General features: G+C 43.4%; 6 protein-coding genes across 6 annotated transcripts; 3 read left to right on the plus strand and 3 right to left on the minus strand.

The window, feature by feature from the left end:
- Positions 1-256: 256 nt before the first annotated feature.
- EAF01_004337 (uncharacterized protein) lies at positions 257-2,080 on the plus strand (the record flags this gene model as incomplete). The annotated part of the gene is made up of 3 exons (XM_038912591.1): positions 257-733; positions 789-1,301; positions 1,418-2,080. 3 exons carry the CDS (start codon positions 257-259, stop codon positions 2,078-2,080), a joined length of 1,653 nt encoding a protein of 550 aa, XP_038772275.1.
- A 674-nt stretch (positions 2,081-2,754) lies between these two features.
- EAF01_004338 (uncharacterized protein) lies at positions 2,755-4,845 on the minus strand (the record flags this gene model as incomplete). Its single annotated transcript, XM_038912592.1, has 5 exons — positions 2,755-3,349; positions 3,413-3,774; positions 3,846-4,328; positions 4,382-4,476; positions 4,593-4,845. 5 exons carry the CDS (start codon positions 4,843-4,845, stop codon positions 2,755-2,757), a joined length of 1,788 nt encoding a protein of 595 aa, XP_038772276.1.
- Positions 4,846-5,631: 786 nt separating this feature from the next.
- On the plus strand, positions 5,632-7,398 carry EAF01_004339 (uncharacterized protein; the record flags this gene model as incomplete). The annotated part of the gene is made up of 2 exons (XM_038912593.1): positions 5,632-5,687; positions 6,489-7,398. 2 exons carry the CDS (start codon positions 5,632-5,634, stop codon positions 7,396-7,398), a joined length of 966 nt encoding a protein of 321 aa, XP_038772277.1.
- A 2,350-nt stretch (positions 7,399-9,748) lies between these two features.
- On the minus strand, positions 9,749-17,496 carry EAF01_004340 (uncharacterized protein; the record flags this gene model as incomplete). The annotated part of the gene is made up of 4 exons (XM_038912594.1): positions 9,749-15,968; positions 16,021-16,770; positions 16,818-16,983; positions 17,034-17,496. The coding sequence occupies 4 exons, from the start codon at positions 17,494-17,496 to the stop codon at positions 9,749-9,751; spliced, it is 7,599 nt and encodes a 2,532-aa protein (XP_038772278.1).
- A 4,189-nt stretch (positions 17,497-21,685) lies between these two features.
- Positions 21,686-23,055, plus strand: EAF01_004341 (uncharacterized protein; the record flags this gene model as incomplete). The annotated part of the gene is made up of 4 exons (XM_038912595.1): positions 21,686-21,811; positions 21,951-22,152; positions 22,323-22,364; positions 22,442-23,055. 4 exons carry the CDS (start codon positions 21,686-21,688, stop codon positions 23,053-23,055), a joined length of 984 nt encoding a protein of 327 aa, XP_038772279.1.
- An 849-nt stretch (positions 23,056-23,904) lies between these two features.
- EAF01_004342 (uncharacterized protein) lies at positions 23,905-24,723 on the minus strand (the record flags this gene model as incomplete). The annotated part of the gene is made up of 4 exons (XM_038912596.1): positions 23,905-23,944; positions 24,019-24,203; positions 24,256-24,348; positions 24,721-24,723. 4 exons carry the CDS (start codon positions 24,721-24,723, stop codon positions 23,905-23,907), a joined length of 321 nt encoding a protein of 106 aa, XP_038772280.1.
- Between the last annotated feature and the right edge of the window lie 1,191 nt (positions 24,724-25,914).

The raw sequence follows: 25,914 nt of genomic DNA on the forward strand, positions 1-25,914 counted from the left end.
ATTCATTGGGAGTTGGAAGACTTTCAGTTCAATTGGATCAATCACCGTTCCTGGGATTAATTGGATTGATTGGATTACTTGAATCAATTGTTAGTTCTTTGCTTCAATCATTCGGTTGCCTTTTATGATCCGCAAGGGTACTTTTAATATATTCTTCGCCTGCTTTTTGACGGATGACGTATATTTCAATATTCCACCCATACATCTCTTTTTAATATTCCACCCATACATCTCTTTTTAATATCCAATTCACATCATGGCTTCAAGTCTGAACCACCATGATCAATCAACGAGCCAACATGGACAACCATCTCCTCACCAAAAAGACGAAACGAACTTTTCACATGAAGCTTCCGATACTTATTCCATTCACAGTACAAGTAGCTCCATTCCCTCGCACCAACCACCCTCGAATCTAGCTCCAATCGCCTCGCACATCTCCAATACTCAAGATGCGCCAATTCAACAGACGTATTCAAATGTCTCCATCCCCGATGCCATCTACGACCGTATTCCCCCCAATCGCAAACTCGTTATCGTGGCTCTGCTTTCCTTTTGCAGTTTCTTGGCTCCAATTAGTAGTACCACGGTATTGGCGGCGGTGCCAGAAGTGGCGAATACGTATAATAGTACTGGTACCATCATCAATTTGAGCAATGCATTGTATATGTTGTTCATGGGATTGAGTCCATTGGTGTGGGGACCATTGAGCCAAGTTTACGGGAGGAGATTGGTACGTTCTAGTTTGATTACTTGAATATGTGGTTGAGATTACTAAATAATCTTAGATTTCCCTCACAACATCCTCCCTCTTTGCAGCCTGCTCCATTGGCACGGCGCTCGCTCCTAACCTTCCTGCATTCTTTATCTTTCGTATCCTGACGGCCTTTCAAGGAACTTCATTTCTCACTATTGGGGCAGCTTGTATCGGGGATATTTATCGTCCAACGGAACGTGGAACTGCAATGGGTTGGTTTCTTTCTGGTACACTTATCGGACCCGCACTCGGGCCCTTTATTGGTGGTATAATCGTCACGTTCCAATCTTGGCGTGTGATTTTCTGGCTGCAAACTGCATTGGCTGCATGCGCGGTGATTGGAGCTTATTTCTTGTTACCCGAAACTATTCATCGAATGAAGAAAGATGAATTGGTTGGCATGAGTTGGAAGAAGAAAGCAGGGGTACTATGGGGAATGTTGAATCCTTGGAGAGTCATCAAACTTTATAAGTATCCGAATTTGATTATGGTGGCTTTGGCGAGTAGTAGTTTGGTGTGGAATATGTATTCGCTTTTGACTCCTGTAAGTTCTCCTATTCCTCATACTTATATGATAGGATATGATTTTACTTTACCCTTCTTCTTCTTCTGGGTAATCAGAGCCGAGTTAAGGACAAAACTAACCTTCGAACTTTACAGATTCGATATGTTCTTAATCCCCGCTTCCATCTCACTACCCCTATCCAGTCTGGTCTTTTCTATCTCGCTCCAGGCTTCGGCTACATTTTCGGAACCTTCTTTGGCGGCCGCTATTCTGATTACATAACCAATAAATACATTCGTATTCGCGGGTCCCGCGTCCCAGAAGATCGACTTCGCTCCGCTCTCCCCTTTATGGGTATCGTCATCCCGGCTTGCATGCTGCTCTATGGCTGGTCTGTGGACAAAGATTTTGGCGGTATTCCGCTTCCCGTTATCATGATGTTCTTGCAAGGAGTCGCGCAACTTTTCTGTTTTCCAAGTCTCAATACGTATTGTTTGGATGTGATGCAGAGGAGTGGTGCGGAGGTTATTGCGGGAAATTATATGATTAGGTATTTGTTTGCGGCGACGGGAAGTGCGACGGTACTACCTACAGTGGAGAAAATTGGGGTAGGTTGGTTTTCGACGATTAGTGCGGGCTTTTTGGTGGTTAGTAGTGCGGCGACTTGGACGGCTGTTAGGTGGGGGAAGGGATGGCGGGATACGATTGATGGAAAAGGATCTGTGGGGGGAGAGGTAGAAATGCAATTGGGTGATGATAAAGGAAAGAGAATAGAAAAGGGAAAAGTAGCGGGAGGAAGAGAGGATGATCTGGTTTGATGGGTTAGACGATTGAATGATAGGGATTGTCTTGGAGGAGATGGCATTGCGGGCATTTCTTGCATTTAATGAACTGGATACGAAATGATGAACAAGTTGGGGTATAGAACTGGAAATTGGGAATTGGAATAGAATAGGATTGGGATTATAGTTGGAACAGGACTAGCCTAGGGATTTGTGTGTGTAGAAAGATGAGGTGGTATAGGTTTTCTCATAATACGAGTAGTAGTGAAGAATTTATGTTTTGAATGTTTGGAATGTTTTGGAGTGTTTAGATTTTTTAAGACAGACTAATATTTCTGTTCCAATCAAAGATAAAGACTAAAGACTAGGATATCAATATTTTGGAAAAATAAAAGACTTGAATGTCAAGAATACTAATCGAAATATATTAGTTATAAATCTTAACATTTGAGATATTAATATATAGAATGTTACTATATAAGGTTATTATCGTTCTATTTATATACTCTGTTTAATTTAATACAACCTATATACTTACATCTATATTATATGCAGTTCTATCTGCCATATCTACATAGGCCTCCATCTAAACTACTAGGTACATACCTATCTATCTATCTATCTAACCGTCTATCTATATACAAACTCCATTCTAGCGCAACAACTCCCAATCCAACCTAACAACTCCCATTCTACCAACCAATGAACCACTAAACACCCTCCTCCATTCCCTCTTCCCACAATTCATTCTCAACTCCCAATCCATTCCCAACCTCCAATCTATCCTCCCCTTTAGTATCCCCTTCAGGAGCCTCCCAACCGGTCATAGCCTGCACGCCCACCATCAAAAACGCACACACGGCAGCCCCCAACCACAAAACGCGAAAGCCCTCCTCATAAGCCCTGACCACGACTTCCCTCTCCACCCCATTTAATTTTCCCACGAGCGCCGGACTGCCAAGTAATTTCCTCACCAAATCTTCTCTACCTTCTAAGCCCCCATTCCGTGAAAACCCTTCGCGTAATTGAGATTGTAAGACGCGGATAAATGCGCCACCACCAATAGCGGAGCCGAAAGAGCCGGCGAAACCACGGAAAGTGGTTAGGAGCGAGGTGGAGATGAAATGGGTAGAGGGGGGAGTGAGATGCAGGAGATGCGCGAGAGTGTAGTTGAGGGCGGAGCCGATGGTGAGGCCGTTGAGGAGGGCGAGGAGGAGGTAGAGAGGGGTTGGGGTATGAGGAGTGGAGAGGAAGGAGAAGAAGAGGAGGGTGGTGGAGAAGAGGAGGAGGGTGAGGAGAGAGGGTCTGGAGTGGGGGGTTAGGATTTTTGGATTTCTTGGTTTGGATGTAGGGATGAAGAGAACTTACAGCCAGAAACTCCCTGCTCGTTTGATATGGAATGCACCAGCTGCGATGCCGCCCAGGGCAAACCCCAGGTTGGTAGGGATGAGAATAGAACCTGCAGAAGCGGGCGACCAACCGCGGATAGAAATGGCGTAGACGGGGGTGTAGAATAGGATGGTCCATCGCGCAGCCATGGTTCCCAGTTGAGAAATGCAGGAGAGGAGAGCGCCGCGCGATTTCAAGACGGCAATGGGTATGATGGGGTCGGTGGCGATTTTGAGCTCGATGTAGAGGAAGAGGATGAGGGTGAGGAGAGAGCAGAGAATGGGTAGCCATTCGATTTGGGGGGAAGAGAGGCCGTAGAGGAAGAGTATTATGGTTGTTACCTGGTGGGTTTAGTAGGAGTTCTAGTTCCATGCTCATAGGTAGAATATGGTGAGGAGGACTTGGTACTTACGAGAAGAAGCGATCCGAGGTAATCAATCTTGGCAAGTTTGGAAGTAATCGATGCACCATCAATACTTTTCTGTCCAGATGTAAAACTCTTAGGGATACTGAAATAAATGCCTATTCCCGAAAGGATAGCAAGAGGTGATTGAAATAAGAATAGAGCTCTCCAGCCTACAACGGGCAATAAAGCTCCCCAGACAACTGCACCGAGAGATACACCCACGGTGAATCCGGAATTTGCAAGTCCGATGAAAATACCCCTTCGTTTTTTGGTGGTGAGTTCTAAGATCAAGATGAAACTAATTGTCATGATACCCGCACCACCAATTCCACTTATGGCTCTTCCGACGAGGAAGGTCTTGAGATCTGAAGCTTGTGAGGTGACGATGCCCCCGATTGAAAAGAGGAGTGCGGCGGTTAAGATACAATTTCTCGGGGAGAAAATCTGGGCTAGACGAGCGGCTACGGGGGACATGGATGACAGGGCGATCTGAAGGCTAGATGTAAGGGTGTGATCGTCTGATGATGGGAAGGGTGACTTACGAGGTAGGTGGATGTAAACCAACTTGCTTCGGCAAATGAATTGAGATCTTCTGCTATTTTGGACTGTGTGGTTGATATTCCGGACATGTTTGAGGCTGTGGGTATAGTTGTGTTAGTATATTAAGGTAAGTCCGAGAGAGAGAGAGAGAGAGAGAGAGGGAGATCATTTATCTCCCATCAAAGACTCCTGATGCTATATGAGGGAATTCACCTTGAAGAAATACCAATCCAAATACACTGATACTGATCAATATAGCTCTCAACTTCCCAACCTGTTGATTTGCTTTATCCTCATTATCTTCTTCATCATTGCTGATAGCATCGTCTCTCCCACTTTGCCCGCCTGTCAATGTATCTCCATCTCCATCAGCCCGATCTCTTCTCTCACTGTGCCCAAGCAACGAAGTTCTCTCATCACTTATCCCATCCCCGTGGCGTTTTCCCATAATTCCATTTCCTCCCATCTCGTCGTTTCCTTATCTGTTTATGTTACCTTCAAGCGGAGATCCGGCGGATGGGTTTGTTGATGAGTCAGCTCGCCACCACCTTGATTTCGTTTGGTAGGTAATTCTACTTTCAACAACAACGATAAATCGCAATTTCTTTGTCTTGAAGTTATTCACGTTTTGATACTTGCGTCGATGAAAGATCATACAATCCCATTGATGTAAGAAAAATCTCGAATATTCATGGAAAATGAGGAATGGAAAGTATATCAAAGTGATTGGTAAGATTGTATACCATGCCCGGCAGCCGAGACCCGCTATCGGTCAGGGGCTCTCGAGAGGAACGGATATTTCTAAGCCGGAATCTTGCATTTTCCATGTCCGTTCTACTATCCATAACATCAATTTCATCAATACATCATCATATATATGATTTGTAGACGAATTGGAGTATCTAGAGATTGGTGGTACTCGAGATGGATCAATGAAGCTTCACTGCTAATTCCTGAAGGTAGGATCTTACATAAGGAAGGCAACGCTACCAACTAACCCCTTTTTTTCACGGCATCGTTATATCATGACTTCCTCGAAGGTATCATCTAAGAGCATTCGGGTCCTTCATTTATTTGCTACTTCCTCTTCCAAGTCTTGAAAGCTAGTGCTGTAATAAACCCTTTCCGTTTCCCTTTTTAGCATAAGAAATACGTGGGTGTACAAAGTAAAGCTACTTTCTAGATACTTTTATACGGAATCTTCTACTTCCAAAGCTATAGCTTCTGTTCGTCAAAGATATCACGCACTGCTATGATATCGCATCAGCTTGGTATCAATACTGCCTACCTGAAGAAGTCTCAAGTAAGGTCAGTGTATGTGTATAAACCTATGTCTCACAAAATACAATAGTGAAGCTACAGAGAGTTTTGTGGTGTTTGAGCTACTCTGAAGAAAAATGCACATAACATAACCCAAGCTTCAAACCTTGATCAAATCATACCCAGGTTCCTTACACAGTTTTCTTAATGGATCGTAATCGAAATCATCATCAACAAAGCGGAGGATACAATTGACCTATTCTTTGGCAGATACTCTGGGCTATAGACCCATCTTACTACTATCGATAGGATACTAAGAGTTCTTCTTTCAGATTGAAGATTTTCGACCTAACTCGAACCCACAAGTGTGCCTACCCATATGTTCATACGCATTGGGACGCATTGAAATCGAGATTCTTCCTTCTATGGTATATCCCGAGGCCTCCTTTATTATTTTTTACATAAAACAAAATCAAAACTGTATTCACCTTCGGTAGTTTTTCATTTCAATCGAGATCTTTACCATGCCCTTTGTTCCTGCTACTCAATGCAATAAGTTCTTTTTCATCCCTTTTCTTTCTTTTAGTAGAAAAACTATTCGAGAATAACAAGGGTTATACAAAAATCATCTGTCATTGGGTGGAGAATTTATCGTGTACACTAGTAGTAAAGTTTCTACCTTTATATGAAAGTACACATTTAGAACTTTGTTCGTCTGATTACTTTTCCCCCATACTCTATATCTAAGTATCATCATCTATCAGTACTGCTGTAATCAGACATATCACTATCAAAGCTTCACATCGAGGCTCGTGCGTCGAATCACTTAAAGTCCCTCAATACATACAGGAAAATTCCAGGAAAGTATACACCCTTTCGAGGAACTACAGACGAAGAGGCGAAGGAGCACCATGCGAAACGTCCAAAATCTCCAGATCTCTTGCTATGCCAGAATTGCGGATTCACCGCTGATAATGCGAGTCACGGCAGTTATATCTGCACTCTTAAATTGATTGCCCACAACCCCCTTAGCGGTATATGGGTAATTGGCGACAAATACATTTTGAGAGAAATAGCTATCAATAATGCGGTATGGGGTACAAGCTACCTAGCCCGTGATTATCCAATGACTCGTTTCTTGGAAGAAAACTCGACGACTCCTGTGGCAACGAATATGAAGCATTGGTCGGATAGTACAAGCAATATCTTTCTTATGGATAGGGTTCCAGGTGAATCGTTGCAGAAGATTGGGGGAAAACTCGTATGGGAAGACGTAGAAGTCCTTGCCGAAGAAGTCGCAGACTATCTTGTACAATTACGTAAATTCACATCAGATAAACTACAGGCTCCGGATGGTTCGCTAATGAGAGACAAACATTTCAGTCCTGAATCTACCTTAAATTTTTGGACGTCTGATGTGGACGAATGGTGGGCTCGAGTGGAATCGAGCATTCGGGATAAATCCCGTAAAAACCTTCTAAGAGAACAATATTCACTCTGTATCAAGCCTGGAGGACCCTTTGTGCTCACCCACGGGGACTTAAACGCGCAGAATATTATGGTGAAAGACAAGCATGTGAGTGGGATCATCGACTGGGAACGTGGGGGTTATCTTCCAGAATGGTGGGAATTGTATCAGCTGGAAGAATTCGAAAATGGCGCATGGGGGAGAGCGCTAAAACGGGCATTAGCAAAGAGAAACGTAGTGCCCTCGGAAGCGGCGAAAACCTTTGGGGATAAATTTCTACAACTCTTTTGAAGACGTAAGCCCTGAAATTAGAAATGAATTGGTCAAACTTAACAACAGACGATTTTTTTGGGAACTTCCAAGTTATCCCCATTATATGGCAGAAGACAGGTTAGGTAGCGTTGAATAACTTGCGAAACGCAACAGACTAGCCATAGAGAAAACGGAAGCGGAAAAGAAGGCGATCGAGGATAGGATAAAGACGGCAGAGGATAGAGCCAAGGTAGCAGAAGAAAAGCTTGCTGAAAATGAGACAATCTTGGCAGAATTCAATAAGCTAAGCGTGGAAGAGAGAGAAAATTTGAAGAGGGGAAAGTAGTCAGAGTCATAATCAACCATTCAACATTGATTATCTATCAAGAGTCAGACGAAAACTCTCATCCTTGCCCCACAGATCCTCACTCCGCATCTCACTCTCATTTCCCTCCCAGTCGCCTCCTATCTCCATGCCTTCCATCCCCGTACGGGAAAAAAGAGCACTTTGAAATGGCTAGTTGTGAGTGGGGAGAAGATTGATAGTATCGTATTTGATTGTTGTACCGTCCGGAGTGTTTGTTTTCGATGAACCGTGTAGTTTACTTACTTTCGTAGGAACGTATTCGCAAGCTCTATGTATCGTAATTTATCTGCTTGTCTGTTTTCAATAATTTCCATGCTTAATCTCCTACGTATTGTCTTGTGAATAGAACCTCTCAGAAGTATCAAGATCTATAACAGAGAGTTTCCACACAGGCTTTCAAACACGGAGAAGAATGTTGCGGGTGCAGATCAAAGAAAGAGCTGGAAAATAAGGGGTGGAAGAAAACATGCCTCGTTCACACTCACCTCTCGAATGAGTGTTCGTATCCAAGAACCAACTTTACGAAGGTAGAAATAGGTAACTCCATAGTTTAAGGCAAATGTAAATCAGGCATCGACACCCAAGTGTTTCGAGATCTTTAGGATATTCTGATATTCTATACAATCATACAAGGGAGACACTCTATAGAAATGCAGGCTTTAACTAGGTATGCGGCCCACGTCCTGAGCTTGAAGTTATCTCGAAATAATGATAATACACATGATCACATGACATGGCAAGCACTACGCATACATTTGTCCGTGTACATTTTATAGGCTATTCGAGCGTGATTACCTATGCAGAGGGCTTAACTGCCCTTTGTATTTATTCTATTCCCTTTTGAATACATGGTCTAGAATATACCGAATTGCTTCGTTCTTCAAAGTTCCCCGAAGAATGTCGTTGAACTAGTGCTCGCAATGGGTGGGTTTCGTACTTTCTTTTTCAATCTATAACTCAACCCGCTAGTCTAAAAAAGGCTATTGGGTCACTTATAAGCCGGCCCATCGATTGGCTAGATATTACCCGCTAGCATCAGCGGGTACCTGTGGTTACCTAACCATGCAAGGAATTAGGTAGGACTCAAAATGTCCAGGTGCCCAGGTGAGGCTTGATAATCCCAAAAGAGCTTAATTTGAGGCTTGAAATTGGGGCTGAGATGGAAATTTACGAAAACCGTCCAATAATACACCATCCCATTTCACTCAAGAAATAACTGAACCAAAATCCAACCCAAACTAATCAATCATAGATTACTCTTTTATACTACCCAACCCAATCCAGCCCATAGTTTATTCAACCCACCCATTACGAGCACTGATTAGTCTAGTTAGTAGCTCAAGTCAACATCATGAGTTAAATCACACTCGAAATCATCTCACATCACATCACTCCAAACGTAAGATTCACATTTTTGAAAGTAGTCGATTCTGTTTGGTATGAAAACTCCATGATTCTTATTTAAACTTCTGCTAGAAGCATTTTATGCGACTGGCAGAAGCCTCCCTGATGTCTACAAACAAACGAAATAACTAGACCCTTTCCCATCGTCAAGAAACGAGACACCTTAACACTAGATAGTTAACGACAAAACTAACTAATTCTAATTTGAGAACTAGAAGAGAAAATCATAGACTTCATACCATCCACCACAAGTAAGAACCAAACTCCTATTTTTGAACAAGTAATTACCACCGCCCCCAACACCTTCATTCGTGAAATAATCCGCCAATCCATTGCAAGTAACAAAAGAAATGAAAATCCTGGAGCCACCCGACAAGAAAAATTCTCTCAGATCATTTTGAATGATCTACTCAACCCAAGATTCATGTATCCTTCATCCGGCTTGACCAAAGGAAGCGAGCGAGCAAGACTCGAAGTCCGAGGTATACAGATTGAGTAGACGGCGTTCGTACACACATTTTAAGCCTGCACCAGTTGGTATTGTATAGTACAATTGTAATCTGAATATGGTCGACGAAGAGATACCATAGAGAAATAACACAGGCCAACCAGCCTAGCTTATTTATGGAAAAAGGCAGGCTCAATGTTGGATTTGTGCTTAGCAAGTAATTCTGTTGCATTGACCCTTCCTGGAAATTGATCATCCATAAGTTCGAAAGCAATATCAGTCTCGACGGAGTCCTGAACAAGTAGATGGTGAACGGTCACAGTGCCACCTCGTTCTTGACCATGACGAATTGCACGGCCCATTGCCTGAGTCATTGAAGAATTGTACTTTTGCTTTTCGGCATAGTAAGGATTCAAGAAGATGATATGCTTAGCGACAGTTAAATTGGATCCGGCAGCAGACTCGTCGGCAATGTCGAGGAACAAGACACGAGCGGTAGGATCAGGATTCTCAGCAAAGTCTTCAGGATCAAACGCCTCCTTACCAACGCGAGCCCAATCCACAGGTAAATCGTCTGACAGAGAATTACATATACGGACTTCCGGAGCAGCGGCTTCCTTGATGTCTTCGAGCTCAGAAAAATCAAGTGGTGGATAGTTAACGACCTTCTCGTTGTTGGCCATCCATGCCTTTATGGCCTTTCTCCTCTGTTTCGCCGATCGTCTGCGATTCGAGACAGGGAATGAGGGTGGAGGAGCATCGTAAACTACATCGTCATCATCAATGAGTTCATGAGCTCGAATAGGGTTATCCTGATCCGTGTAAATAATAGTGCCAGCATGATCAACGTCATATGCTAATCCAGTCGTCATCATGTAATCTTCAGCGGTTAATCGAGACTGTGCTGGGATATTTGACACAGGACAGGTCGAGCAAGGGGTTCGTGTCGCAATTGGAGCAGAAGGACCGGGCTCAGAAGTAGTATTAAGCTCAGCTCTCCACTCCGTATGGAATGAATCAAGATCGGGATTTGTACCGCTCATCATATCTCCTTGAACGACCGAAGCACCTTGAAAATTTGAAACAGGTGCGGAACCCGAAGCAACTGGAGTTTGATTGATTGAATCTAGCGAGGTAACACGGCGAACTTTGGAGACTGGGCCTGTTAGAGTGTCGTCGACAGAACCATTCCTTTTTCTTTTTTGGGAACCTTGAGAGGCGGGATTGACCTGAATGTTCGTCTCAACAGAAGCTGACGTAGATTTGACTGGACCAGCGTCACTATCAACTGGTTCAATACCAACAGATTCTGCTCCGACTTCTATAGCTTTACCATTTGTAGCTACAGCTTTTCTCTTTCTCTTTTTGGGGATTTGAGAAATTGGATTAACCCGAATGCTTAGCTCAATAAAAGCTGGTGCCGCATTACCAGGAATAGCATCAACATTAAGTGGTGCCGCATCAACTTGAATAGCATTAGCATCAACGGGAATAGCGTCAATATCAATTGGTGCATTAGCCGCTTCTGCAAGCTTTGCAGCCTTCGCAGCTTTTGCATTTGCAGCTCTAGTTTCTGCTGCTTTGATTTGTGCAGGTGTTTTGGGCTTGACCTGTTTTTTGTCATCCCTGCATCGCATGCCTTTATTTTGCTTGAAGTTTTCAAGATAATCAGCGACGTCCTTCTTCTTTCCCTTTAGGCTGATACAAGGAATACCATCAGCTTCCATCATTTTCTGAGCCATGGCTAAAAACTCTGGTAGATGACTGAATACAATGAATTTATTCTCGCCGTCATCGTGCTTCCAGAAGATCGAACGCATAGCTGTAAGCTTGTCGACTCGAACAATTGGGTTGTTCCAGAATCTAGAAAGCTCGTCTTGTTCAGTCCCTGGTTCTTTGCGCTCGAGAAATTTTCCAGCTGAAGAATACAAGGATGACGCCAAGTACTTTTGGTCATCTAGTGATTGCCCGCCACAGTGTTCGACTGGACAATTCCCTTCCGGTAAGATTTTGTTGCATTTCGAGCATAATATATGGCCACAATTGCCTTGGACAACAGCTTCGTTAAAAGGTGAGCTCTTGTTGCAAAAGTTACAAGTGAGATCCCCTGTAGGTGTTTTACTGCCAGCTCGATCAATCTGCCCCACAGACCTATAATAGCGATAATCCGCTCTGAATTGCATAAGGTCCATAGCAGTCTTGTGCACTTCGATGAGTCCTGTCTTAAAATGGGCAATAATGGCAAGCATCCTTCGACCGTTGTGCAAAATTTTCTCGATTTGAGAAGGCCAGATACGGCGACCATAAGCAGGATCAGGATTTTCATAGTAAAAGTCATCTCTGGTCTTATTGGCATTTGCCCTTCGAACGCCTTTGATAACTTGGAGTATGTCAAGAAAAGCGTCAGGATCGGAGTAACGTTTTCCTTCCAAAACTTGATTTTCCCAGTTCCTATATCTAAGAACCAGTTGAGTTTCATTGGTGATCGTTTTCTCTGTCGCAAGATAGTCGAGGAACTCGATCTGTCGGCGCATATAGTCTTTCGCAGTATTGATTTCTTCGAGCGCAGTTGCTTTCAAGTCTTTGATAGTCTTAAGCTTATATTTTGGATTATTTGTAGCGTGCTCTGGGAAGAATGATGCGGCTTTGGTCAACCTCAATCTACCGTCTGTATCCTTGCCATAAACTTTTGAGTTTTCCAATTTGACTGAACTTCGCATGGTGTTAGCTTTAGCTCTTGGCATCATGTAACTCTGGTTGATGACATCTGCTTTGATAATGAGGTAAGATGCCAATTGTGCTGTGGCAAATGGCAAAACAATGAATCGGTGAAGACGATTGTATTGCCCATTTCCCTTTTTTGCGTCGTAGCGGATGAAAGTATCGCAGAATTTCTGAGCAACTTGAAGCCTTTGAGAATGCCAGGTTGCCGACGCGTCAGGTCCATAGGACAAAAATCTTTCCGTACTAGTCAAATTCTTATCGTTGCGGATTGTTTCCTGGTCGTCGACACCAAGATTAATGCCAAGGCACCGGGCAATTCTTGAAGTTGATTTAAAATCAGTAATGTCGGGTGTTGCTGACAACGCCCACCGGGATTGAGCTTTCAGTGAATATATAGCCACTTGCATATTCCTGCGGGTTATGTAGCCCACCTCATCTATGACACACCGAGACCATGCAAAATCTGACAGACATACCCCGGTAAGACCATCAACACAATCTTCTTCAAAGTAGTGGAACTCGAACGTCTTCTCAGCATCTGCCTCATCAATCAAGACATTGGTTCTGGGTTTGCCCTTGCCTTTGAAATTTCTCTTGGCTTCCTCCATGAGATATTTCACAAGTTCTGCGCCCTTACGCCGCATTGAAGGGATATGTGGCTCGTTAACCCCTGCATCCGCAACATTCTTCTTGTATTTCTGGAAAGTCTTCTTGTTGAAGTTTTTGATAGTTTGAGCATTTCGGGCGGAAGCTGCATTGTCGTTTTCATCCACTTCTATTGGGAGTCTTTCCAAGAGATACGCCAAGAGCTCCCGTCTCTCTTTCTGAGCATTAAGATACCAAGCTTCCTTGGCTCTATCAGTCGCGCCTTTGGCCAAATTAACAACTCCAGCGTTCTTGGCCATGAGTTTCAAGTACCCTTCATTATCGAAAAGGCCAGAGCTGCAAATGACTAGCTCTGCTCTCCGAACATCTTCAACAGTCAGAGCCCTGACGTCTGTATACGCTCTGAGCGTTATAATTCTTGCATCATCCTTGGGATCATAACCAAAGAACAAGCATGCCTCATCTCTCCACTGTAAAGTTAGATGCGTTGGCACCATAACCAGTGTTGCTTTGACTTGAATTTGACCATCGGTATTAGGGGCGTTGGCCCATAGGCGATCTACTTTACGCTGCCTGCTCATCAAAGCAAAAGTAAGAATCGTCTTGCCATATCCAACAGCAGCAGCAATTAGTCCGGCACGGTGTTCTACCATTCGAGAAGCTCGGCCTTCAAGTCTGAATGCCAAGTTTTTTTGACAAGCTTCAACAACCTCTCTTTCCATGAAAGAAGGTGGGTGCCTCTCTTGGTTTACCATCCATGCCAGAGTTTTGAGTTGCTCATTGCGGAGCTTCTTTCCTGGAACAAACGTAGGTGGCTGTATTGACATCTTTAAGCTTTCTGTATTGAGATATGAAAACATCCGCGTTGGCAATTTACTGCTCCCCCAAGCTCCAGGAAGAAAACGCCACGAGAGTTCCACAGGAATCTCTGGACGTGGAAACAAATCAAGAAGTCCAGCCGCTTGATGACACAAAGCCGCGGGGTTGATTAAAAATTGATACTCAAATTGAAAGAAGCCACCTTTATCGAGGAATCTGACCCATTGCTGCATTGATGGTGGCGCATTCTTTATCAAAGTCTCAAAGATCGCAGCTGCTGGTGGATTTTCAAATGGTGTTTGTTGAATCCTTTGGCCATTTCTCTTCAGACACCATAGCATATCTGGCTTGGGTGGTGCACAATCGTCGCACCGACATGAAGAATCGCTCTGTTTGCTGCACGGAATCCAAGGCGGATCAGCCTCATCAATCCCTATAGTAACTAAGCCACGAGCCAACAGATGATAACAATCCTTGAAAAACTGGGTACCGTTTTGCTTCGTGACATTGATCCAATGATCTGGTTCCCAATAACAAGGTATCACATTCGTATATGCTTTGCAAGAAAATGCACTAAGCATGCTTTTGCAATCAGTCTCGAGAAGAAGCTTTGGATTGAGGGAGTTAAGCTTCTCATAGACAACCATAGAAGACCTGTCAGGCAACTTGGTAGCCATAGGACTGATGGTTTTGGGTGTTGTGGTCCAGCTCCCAAAGGAGGTAATCTCGACAGCTTCACTCATTCCTTTTTTTAACAAGGGAAGACCTTCGTAAATGGTATCCCCGCATTTGTAAACACCCTCCTTGATCTCTTTTGCTATGGGCTGTTCCCACGAGGTACAAAGCGCAGCGACAATCTGTCTGTATACTCCGCATTCTTTGCGTGTCTGATCGTATGTGAAGACGAATCCATGCTTGTTCCAGTCCCCTGTTCCTCCTTCGTGATCATAGAAAAAATGCATGTGATTGTCACCTCCGACAGTGCCCTGCTTAGAATGATAGCTATTAAAAGCCTGTTGGCATTCCGGATGAGCTACATAAACACCATTGATTTCCTTGAACGTAGGATGATTATCTGGGATCTGAATGGCTATCTTTGAGAATATAAGATCTCCTTTCCAAGCAGGAAGACCAATTGAGTTTTCATAAGTAAAAATGAGTTCACCGCTATAGTTGATAGTCGCCTGAGCGGTACGAATCTTTGGCTGCCATATCTGCCATGTGCAATCAAAAATGTTTGTTGAGCTGTCAGCAGATGTGTAAATAGGGACTGTTCTTGCGAGGGGAAATTTTGTAAGATATTTTCTCAACGAACTATTAACAGCAGTCGAAGGAGGTGGAAGAGCGTATAGAACCCATTGAATCTTCTTTTCGCCAATAGATAACTCCAATCTGGCGTGCTCCGAAAGCCATGTAAAATTCCAAGCAAAAGATCGAACTGGCGTCTGGAACCTGACTGTCGATTGGAGGCATTTTAGAAAAGGCATGCGCAAGGCAGCCCATTGATCATGATCAATGTCACCTGTGGCAACCTCTTCGAAGATCGATAAAACTTGGCAGTCCGACGCGAACAATCCCGATATTGAGATTATCATTGGCAGACTTTCAGCAATGTTGAACTCGACGGACGCAGGCGAATTACGAGGAGTAACGCCCTTGGTACCTCGAGGGCCAACATACTGGCCCAAAGGTTCGTAGGCATGACGCGGCTTAATCCCACAGGTAGTACATGAAACATGCCCACAGTTCTTGCATTTGACAATTGTCGATCGTGATATATCAGTTCGTGCTTCGCAATAGCAGTATTTCGCAGAAGACTCAACGAGATGAATACATTTTCCAACAGTGAAAGGCCGTCGAACAACTGTAATGTCTTCACATGAGTTGAGCATGTCTTTTCCACCACGGAAAGTCTTTTTCACTGTGTCCTGGACTGAAATTTTGACGCCGTCGCCTGGAGTGAGCAATGAGAAGAACCTGAGAAGCGCATACGACACTACACTTCCAACCACTGTGATTGTCATCGCATTGCCAGCAAGATTTCTCAAGTCTTGTTGAGAAATACCACCAAGTTCAAGACTATCAGTGTCAATTCCTTGGAGGCGAAGATATTCTTCACCACTAAGCTTGCTACCACGTGCAGTATTCCACATGACACCGTTTGGTGTCAAGCAAGGCATGAGACCGCACTTCACGTTATCATGCTGAATATAAACGTTCTGTGACAAATCGATATTTCGACTGGACACAGTATCAGTAGATTGCAACAGAAATATGATAGAATTAGGCTTACCTGAGGTAACGGTCATCATAACCTCGACAAATGCCACGCAAATGGCTGATATCAGTAACGTCGTGAACACGTTCTACAAAGCCTTTGAGATTACGGGGCCAATGGTCGAGATGAATAAATTTGCCCGTACTGCGCCAATCGGTAATAGGCTTCTCAGGACCGAAGCCCTGCACGGCACGATAATCATAATGCCTCGTATGGCACGTATCCCACTTTGCGACCGAACGTGATTCAACTTGAAACTCGACCTGAGCACGGAGCGGCTTCGAGTCAGATGGCTCCATCCAAAACTCAACACCACTGCTAGCATCGCGCGAGCACATGACTTTCATTTCAGTAAAGAATACTTTCCATGTGCTTGGAATTTTGTAATTTGCTACATCATCAGGACCCCCCAGAGAGGATTCAAGGAGGGAAACGAGATAGCCGCGTTGGCGGGTTTGTGGAATGCCATAATGTTTGCTATCGAGGTTTGCTGAGCCTCCAATGTAACCATGATTGCCCAGCATTTCAATCATAGCCACGAAAGGACCACCTTGGACATTTTCGCTGATAGCGATCTTTGCCTTTAGGTGCTTAATAAGCAAAACATATGCGCGGAAAGTGCGCGAGGATTCATTTTGGTCTCTCTCCAAATCAATACTCTTTTGGCTATTCAAATTGGAATAACTGGTGCAAGAAGTACCAACGATGATGACGTCAACTTCCCCCGGCGCTGGAAGCGCATAGGTTGTACCAAATGCGGTAGTCCTATAACATGTTAGCCAAGAATAAGAATTTCGAATCGTTCAACCTACATAAAACCTATCTTTTCAGGGTTACCCTCCCACTCAAAGACTTCTGTGATATCACGGAAAATAGGAACGTCGGGGAAGTTTCGACGAATGTAAGATTGTTTAGCCGGGTCGATTTCACATGAGAAGACATGCTCGATTTCGAATTGGTAGCCTCTTTTCCTTAAACCTAGATTTCAGGGTTAGAATTTGTTTGGGAAAGATTTTCTAAGATAATACCTTCGGAAAATGACTTCAGAAACATGATAGGCGCTTCAGTGCCGGAACATGCAGTGGCGACGCGCAAAGGCCGGCCATTGAGGTGCTTCATAACGTTTCCGAACCCCCCAGCCAATAATTTATCAATTAAGCCCTCCAAAAATTCCGTGGCAGTGGTAAGTGGAGGAAGACTTGAATTGGTTCCCTCCGCGTAGCAGAGGGTGCCCCACCTTTTATCCTCATTGGTTCTCGTCTTTGGGCCTGACTTTTTACCCTCGTCTTCATCAGAAAAACTTGGAGCTTGATCTTCTAATTCGATACCACCACTGCCCTCTTCACCACTGCCCTCTTCCTCTTCAAAATCGGATACATCTCCAGCAGATGGTGCAGAACGTAAATTTTTCTGGCGTTTCTTCACCTTGTTTTTGCGCTTCTTTGCCATATTGTTGCGCTTCTTCGCCATATTTTTGTGTACCTTCGCCATGTTAAGCAAATTGTCTGATGAAAATCTGGTTAGCCGACGTTTGCTTCCCCTAACAAGTAGAGATAGGATAACACGACCGAGAAGAGATGGATTCAATGAGAAATGGTGAACGGTGAAATTTTCAAAGGAATCCTCTTCAAAGATGAGGAAGTGATACACAAGGTGTATTTTTAGAACAAGCAACCAGAAGCTGTCAACTGAAGGTAGTGATGGTGATGCATGAGGTTGCTTAAGAAAAGGAAGAGGGAAAGCTCAAAATTGATGCAACATTTTGGGTGTGCGAACAAGCAAAGAAAATGCAAACAATTTGATAAAGCGATATTCCTTGTGACGTTGAGGTAAAACATGATTTAAAAAAACGTAGTAAGAAGGTATTGATTGATCCGAAGCAGGAGAGTGAGAGCGGAAATAGACGTGATGAGAAAAATGTATAAAGACAGAAATGACTTACGTTGTGTTCTTCTCCTGTTGTTAAAGGAAGGAACTAGACCTGCTGTTATGGTATTTCGTGAGATCTAATAAAGCTTGATAACTTTGTAATACTGTTGATGAGATTCAGTCAGCGAATTCTTAAGTATTTGCAAGATGGAGGACTGGAGTACGATGCGTTATATGAAAGTGTCGCAGAAACCCATAAGCAAAGGATAATTACCTTAAAAAGGCTCTCGTAGCTTCACTGAGGCTCGAAAAAATCAACGATGATTATGCAGCGATTTTGGAATACTAGGGGATTTTCTTGGTGAAAGTGTCGAAGTTGGGAATTTGTTTGTGCTTGTGTGCTTGAAATCATGGGTGGGAAAATTTGTAGCAACTGAAGCGAGCCATGTGCCCGATCGCAACCGCTCAGCAGCGATTTGCATTGACCGCCTTTAGCTAAATTGTCTTGTTCACCTATCGATTAGTTGATATTATTGCCCTTCTTTTGATACTTCTCATGTTCCTATTGCTTAACTTCATCCGAAGACAGCCGCTGGTATGCAGACAATAATGTGAGGTGAATCAGACTTCCAAGTAGCAAGGTATTGCTTGATGAATAGTTACCGCATGTGAGTGTATACTTTCAATAATTTCCTGGGCTAAGGTTTCGGAGAATTGAAACAGATTGAAGCTAAGCCAACAAGCAATATGAAAAACAATAAGACGGACGGCAAAGGAAGAGCTAGACCGATAATTTCTGCATCTGCGAGCGACCAATCTCTTCTCCAAGTTTTCGTCGAGCTGCCTGCCTTCTGCCTTCACTGCGGCACTATAATCGAAGCCATGGGCGATACCTTAGCCTAATCGGATCCAGTAGATCTCAGTCGAGATCAGCGATCTGGCTCTAACTGGGATCTGCACGTGGGTCCTACCAATATTTGGCATTACACCATCAGCCTTCGAGGCAGCTATGCCTTCAGACTACGATCCTACAACAGTGATGTTCGACGCATCCCTATCTTATAGCTATACAGGTGGATCAGTTTTTGTGAAGGCCTTTCGATCTCCTCACTGTCAGTGTGCCTGGTAATATACTTGCGGACAAGCCCCACTTCTTTACTGCAAGTGATGTGGTTACCCATTCGCTCTTTGGAAAATGAACCGCATTATCTATCATGGCCGACTCCTTTGTAGGTATGCCTTAGAACTACCAAATGGCGTGAGAGTCCACCAAATAGCTTAGCTAGGGTGATCTCTCAAAGGAGCCTACATGGGAAAACAAGTGGCATGATACCTTTCACATGTTGTCTTTGCGTAGCACCTACGACATAGCATGTAAATAAACAAGATCCCCGCAGACTACTTTAAATAGATGAGCCAATAAACCCTTTCCTTTCCTAGCAATCTTTTTGTATTAGTCGGCCTATCTTATTTATCTCCAGTTGGCTTGAAGCTGAAGGGGCAATATATTAATGGGATTTGTCCATGCTTCTGATTCCTTTCAATTTGCCATTTGGTGGATCTGACTTGTCTATACCAGCTGGAAATACCAATATTTTCACAAGGAAAACGACTAGATGACAAAAAGCTACTAAGCTCCTCTTTCTTGAGTTTGCTCTTTGTGCCTAGAAATTGTGGAACGCAGGTCTTTATCATCTCGTGTTCATTATCTTGACGCTTCTAATGTGTTTGAACAAGTATGCCAAAATATATACTTCGCCAAGCCACAGCAAGCCTCGAATTCATGAGTTCGTTCATGCAATCAATTCCTATTCATGGAAATTGGCAATAGTAGTGATATGCATCGAGCGGCAGCTCGAAAGGCGTATGATTATGATATACACCGCGATGCCGCAATCGTGTGAGGCCATTATATAGGCGCTTCCATTGGCTAGTAATACTAGCGGTGATATGCAAAGAAACACCTAATGAGGTGCTTGGATTGTATTTCCTTCTGTGATCTATACAGTTAAGGATTTGACAGGATGGTGTCAGTTGCTCCATGTTTTCCCAATATGCTGACAGATTTCCGAATCTTCATTGGCCAAGAAAAAAGATACTATATTTGAAATTAAGGCGTCTGCTTGTCTTGTGTTTCTGTCAAGCTGTGACTTCCTACCACTTGGTGGTCGTAACTGCAAGGTAGTTTGCGGGAAAGGGGGGTTGAGCTTCCAAATCCATCATTCTCACCGTAGTTTTCATCATATCAAGGTCCTCATATGAACTGCCGAGATTTCTTGATCGATTGTCCTAATTTCGAGGGTAGTAGCTGCCATAGTTCTAGTCCTTGCACGAATTTTAAAGCTTTAGCATCCGAGTATCGTGCTTTCTGCAGATTAACGGGTATACGATATCCAACTAATGAAAAAGATGTGTAATTTGCAAGTAACAAGAAGTTTTTGCATCCTCAATTAGCGGCCAAGACACAGCCGTGTGTTCGCTGGAATTAGATTTTGGCGTGACAAAGTTGCGATTGATCAATCCCACTGCAAAAAGGCCCCTGAAAAGAAATCTCGGGGTTGACGAGAATGTTCATAGACCTATGGAAGCCTCTTGACTCATATCATGTGAGAAATAATCTGACGTGTATGATGAGGATGGGTAGATACCGCTAAATAGTTGAATGTTCCCTCTTGGGGGAAGTTTGGATGTGTTGCAAAGCTGCAGCAGGAGAAAGAATGATTCGAATAAGCTTAAAATAGTGATGATCCTTGATATTCATTAATGTAAGATGAAGTCATCTCAAAGAAATGTGCTCTCACACATGAAAGTATGCCTCTGAAAATATATGTGACGGCAACAGAAGTGAGGGGAATAATAATCATTAACCAGAAGTAATTGACCATCCTACAGAATGATACTGTCATTTGGGACTCAACACCTCAAAGTAATCTATTTCATTTCTAGAGATAAATTGCATCAAGTACCACCTAGGTATGGCAATAGCATAAGTGCCTAAGGAGATAATATCCTTTGAAATCAACAAGGTTAAGAGAAGCAGTTTGCCCTCAAAGAAAGGTCTGCTGAAAGTTCATAACTAAAAGAGTGAGCTCCATCTTTTCGCAACTTTGAGGAAGTCTGGGCCTGGCCTGGTACAAACATCCAAAAAGCTGATGGAAAGTGAATGAGCATGAAATCCCACATTCCCATTTTGCAAGAATACTCTGAAATTTAAGCAAAGAAAGCCATCAGAAGCTGTATTCAAATGAACAGTCCTTGATGTTTCCCAGAAATGAGAGAAACTGTTTGAAAGACCGATGAACTTCCACTCCTCTGTCTTCTCAATCCACAGGTGTTATCTTGGATGTCAAAGTCAAAGATCCTCTTCAGACAACTTGCTGATGTTGAGCGGTTTTGAAATGTTTCTTATGCCAAACAATATATAACAGCAGCAATTCAAGTGGTGATAATTGCTGCCTAGAGCATTGACTTCGAGTTGTTTGATTGAAAAAGTTGTAAAAAATGTTAAAAGGGTTGACAAAATCTAAATAGCAAAGATAGGGGCCCGAGCTTCTAGAGGCCACTTCGGATCTTTCCGAAGCTAATTCCTACCCTAGTTACTTCACTTCATAGACAGTAGTATATGACAGATCAAACACATGATTATATATCGTATATATCCCACTTGTAAAGGCTCATGAATTTTTCAAGAGAAGTTTTGATTCTGAATAGCTCCAAGAGGCAATCGTTACTTGAGAATTAATCACAGTTACACTTATCAACCATCCTTACTTTCCTGCACAAAAGACCTCTACCCTCGCCCAAGACAGAAATGGCTCCTATAACCCTCGCTGGCTCGGCGGACTCTTTAAACAAATTCGAGGATTTGTCAGGTATTGACACTGCGAAACATGCCAACCCATATGATGCTTTAATCGAAGCATGCCATGATGACCCGGTATTTACTTTTCTACTCTCAACACTATTTACCCCATCAGATCAAGAATACATACTTGGGTGTAACATACGAATCTCGTACACATACATGAAATGCTCACGACATTTGGTTTGCACATCTGGACTGATTCCCCTTTCAGGTAGAAATTCAAGCTAAGTATGCAACTCACCGAGAAACTCGCAATGCACAACAGAAGGCAAAGATACTGGCTCCTGATTTCCAAGAGATGATACTGGATACCGTTCTGCAAAAGCTAGAGAATCCCAATATTGAGCCTGGTTTTGAGGATCCCAGACATTGCTTAGTATTCTGGGCGCGTCCTCCCCAACACATTAAAGCATGTAAGCTTGATCTGTTCACTAAATCTTAATTCTTTGCTACCTAATTCTATTTGTCAGTCGAAAATACACTGCACTTTGATGTACCTGTATATGTACTTCCCAATACAGATTTGACTCCTCGTTCTCCAGAATCGTTCTTTGACATGCAAAACTGACTTTGCCATATGCAGTGGTTGGGAAAATTCAACAAAAGCTACTTGCTTTGGCTCCGAGTATGTGATAATCTACCCTACGCTTGTCCTCTAGTCTCAAAATACCCAGATTGTCCTAACACTGACCTATATCGCAGAGCTCTGGCTTATGCCCCAGCTCAAGTGCCATCTCACTGCACTGGAGATAACCCATTCTTTGACCTCCCCAGAGATAACCTCCATTCTTAACCAACTTGGTACATCCACCATATCAACCATGACCGATTATCCCCTCCAACACCGTGCACGTCTTATCAAGCCCATGCTATCCTATGACGCCGCCGCAGTTGCCCTCTCTTTTCTTCCTGCCGCCGGAGAATCGCTTACCTCAAACGCTGAGCCATCATTTCGCAATCCCAGAACTACCCAAGGCGACGCGTTCACCTACCACCATCTTCGCCAATCTCTATTTACCATTGCTCGATCTACGGGTATTTCTGTTGACTCCCGTTACGTAGTCCCCAGTTCACATATCACAGTTGGACGATTTCTCACGCAGGAAGATCACGATACACTTGAAAAGCGACAGACTTGGATTGACTTGATTGAGGAAATCAATGTATGGCTCAAAGAGGAGTATTGGCCACGTGAGGGGGCAGACAGGAATGAGGATGGAGAGTGGGTCGTAGGACAGGAAAAGGGATTAGATTGTAGGAGAGGCCAGTTGTGGTACGGAGGAGGAGAGACAGTGATGTTAGGAAAAGGATTCTAAAGTGTACCCAAGGCGTGCTCTCAATCAGCGAGAAAGCTGGCACAAAGTGATAACACAATGTCTGCTATTTCCAGACATCTTGCAGAGCTTTAGACTATGTAATAAAATACATTGCTGACTTTGTCATAATCTCAATGTAATCAATCATGAGGATCTCTTGAGGAACCCACATTCCGGGTATGACCCCGGTACAAAATAATACCATAAAAGCTCTAGCTTGAAGTAGTAACATCAGGCAGCCTAGTCTCCTATAAACTACGCGTGAACAGTCTCCAGATACAGATTGGCAGTATTTCCATTAGCCCATACATGGTAGAAGTTCTAAAGGTTGCCTTGACATTGAAGGCCTAATGCTTGGATGCCGATTTAAGCGAAAGCTGGGGAAAACGCTGCTGTGTTTCCAGTCTTAGGAGTTGGGTGGCATCGTAACGACTCGTCTAGGCCGTACTGAAGAATAGAATCCAGTACTAACAGAACTTGTGCGTGCATTATGTGCGCCGAATAAGATCCCCCATCATTAGCATAAGATATTGCAAACAAATTTGGTTATAACAAGCATTCATATTGTCCACTTCAACACCATGTAAAAGCCCAGTCACGCATACGCAAATGGCTGCAAATATTTTCAAGCACTATATCACGCAAGAAACTTCCAGAATGGTATGTCATCAGCAGACTTTGCTATGTTTCATTTGGTAACTTTGGATGAGGTACGAGGAGTACAACCACAGCATTTTCTCCCGCGCCCCATCACTCAACCATTGAGTGTTTTGTGTATGTTCCTCGCAAAATCCATTGACCCATCCATTTGTCCCCGATGAAAACAAAATTGTCGTAGCATGCACAAATCTAGAATACCAATGCAGCACCCTTGGTCTTCTTGTCACCACTATCGAATGGTTAGTTCTATATTTCAATTGACTGCGCAATTTGCTGAACGTAATGAATATGGGGATTTCGTACCCAAGCTCGAAGTGCTTGCAACGCTTCAATGCCAACTGTGCCTTTGTCTTGCAAGATGTGCACTCCAATCTCAACACAACCTTCTTTGTGGTCTTTGCCTTCTTGTGGAAAACGGGTTTTGTCTGACCACCATAACCAGATTGCTTTCGGTCATAACGACGCTTTCCCTGAGCGAACAACGAAGCCTAATCCAACCTGTTAACTAATCGATTTCGACACGTCAGGCGATGATTGTACCTTTCCGGCCTTGTATTGGGTGACCTTGTGTTGGGTGTGCTTGCGGCAATCCTTGCCTTTGCAGTAAGTGCGTCTGGTCTTTGGGACGTTGACCTACGGATAAGCAAAATATGTCAGCCTTAATTCAGCTTGAGAAAATCATTCTGCTACGGTGCTCCCTCGAATAATTCCGCCACCTCGTCGACAAGATTGATCATTATCCAGCGTATATTGAGAGTCGCGTGTGAAGTGGTCGTGTTGCGAAAACAAGTAGTAATAGATGGTTCACTCGGTAACTTGATGATAGCTTGATTTGCGCCCGATGCCGCATTTTAACCCTTCATTCATCGTTCATCGCTCTCCATCGAAGTGTCGCAAATCTTCTCTCGAAATTCTTGTTTTTCGCTTTCCAACAATCCCAAACAGCCCTTTCTCCGAAGTTTAAATGAATCCAACAAATCAACAGTAAACTGAAATATAACATACCATCTTGGCGATTTATCTGGTGGTCGCTGGGATAGATTGATGTTAGTATCGTCGTTGATCAGATTTCTCGGAATTTTGGGAAACTGAAGTTTGGTGGGCTCGCTTCGAACCAGGCCATGCCGCTTTGGGAATAGATTAAATCACGTGTACATAGTGAGCACGTGCCGAGGCTGAAATGAGATCAAAACATTGTTGGAGGGCTATCTTATCAGAATATCTCTTGTGTAAATAAATATTGACTCATGCTTGAGCCAGGCTCTCGCGAACCACAAGAACAAAACGAAAACCAAAACACGAGCACAAAGCCTCACAGATTGTTTGATTGTCGAATTTTATTTGGGCATTGAAAAGGACCTGACAGTCACAATTGAAACAAAATGCCCCTAAAAGATCGATCATAGGGTTCTCTAGACCGCCGGACTCTCATATGGAGAATGATAATTTGCGGTCATCCTAGAAGCCCAAAGTCGTCGAGAACGCAGGCATTCAAGTTTCAAATGATCAGCTTCAAGCGCCCAGATACAATCTTCAGCCTTCTCGTGACATGTTGACATTGTGATACGTCTATTTCGGGCGTTGAAGATGCTGTATTACCTATCGGAACTTGAAAGCTTTGAAATTTCTTTGGTGAAGACTTACTCCGCTCAAACAATCAATCTATCTATCTGCAGGACTCTAGGCAAATCAATGATGCGCCAATGCTTGAGCATATCGATCTCCATACGAGTTGTCGTTCAGTTGTCCATTCTATTTTTTGATATACTCATACTTTACTCCAAATATCTCTTTTGTTAGCCAACTCTCTGCTTTGCCAACACAACATGGTTTCCAAGATAATTCAAGCAAGTGTCATTGACCCGTCTCAACAATTGAGTTCTTGAGCACGTTTTTCCAAACAACAAAGCTTTGATTAAGAGCCGGCTACTCAATATCCGAAGCACGATTCATCGGCAAGCCAAAGATCTACAAGAAACGTGAACAACATCCAATAAGATGTGACGTGTTTCCCACAGTACGCGAAATCCGGGCATTCTTGTCATTGGCGGTGCGCCTGCAATACGAAAACGAACTCGAAGTAAATTAAGGAATGTGTAATACCATGAACGTCATTAGTTTTTTTCTTCAACATTTGTGGCAAAGGTGTCTATCCCATCCCAAACACTCTCTAACAAAGAATGAACGTCCGGTTCATCT

Source organism: Botrytis porri (assembly GCF_014898465.1).
Source record: "Botrytis porri strain MUCL 3234 chromosome Unknown BPOR_005, whole genome shotgun sequence".
In the NCBI taxonomy this organism is placed as follows: domain Eukaryota; kingdom Fungi; phylum Ascomycota; class Leotiomycetes; order Helotiales; family Sclerotiniaceae; genus Botrytis; species Botrytis porri.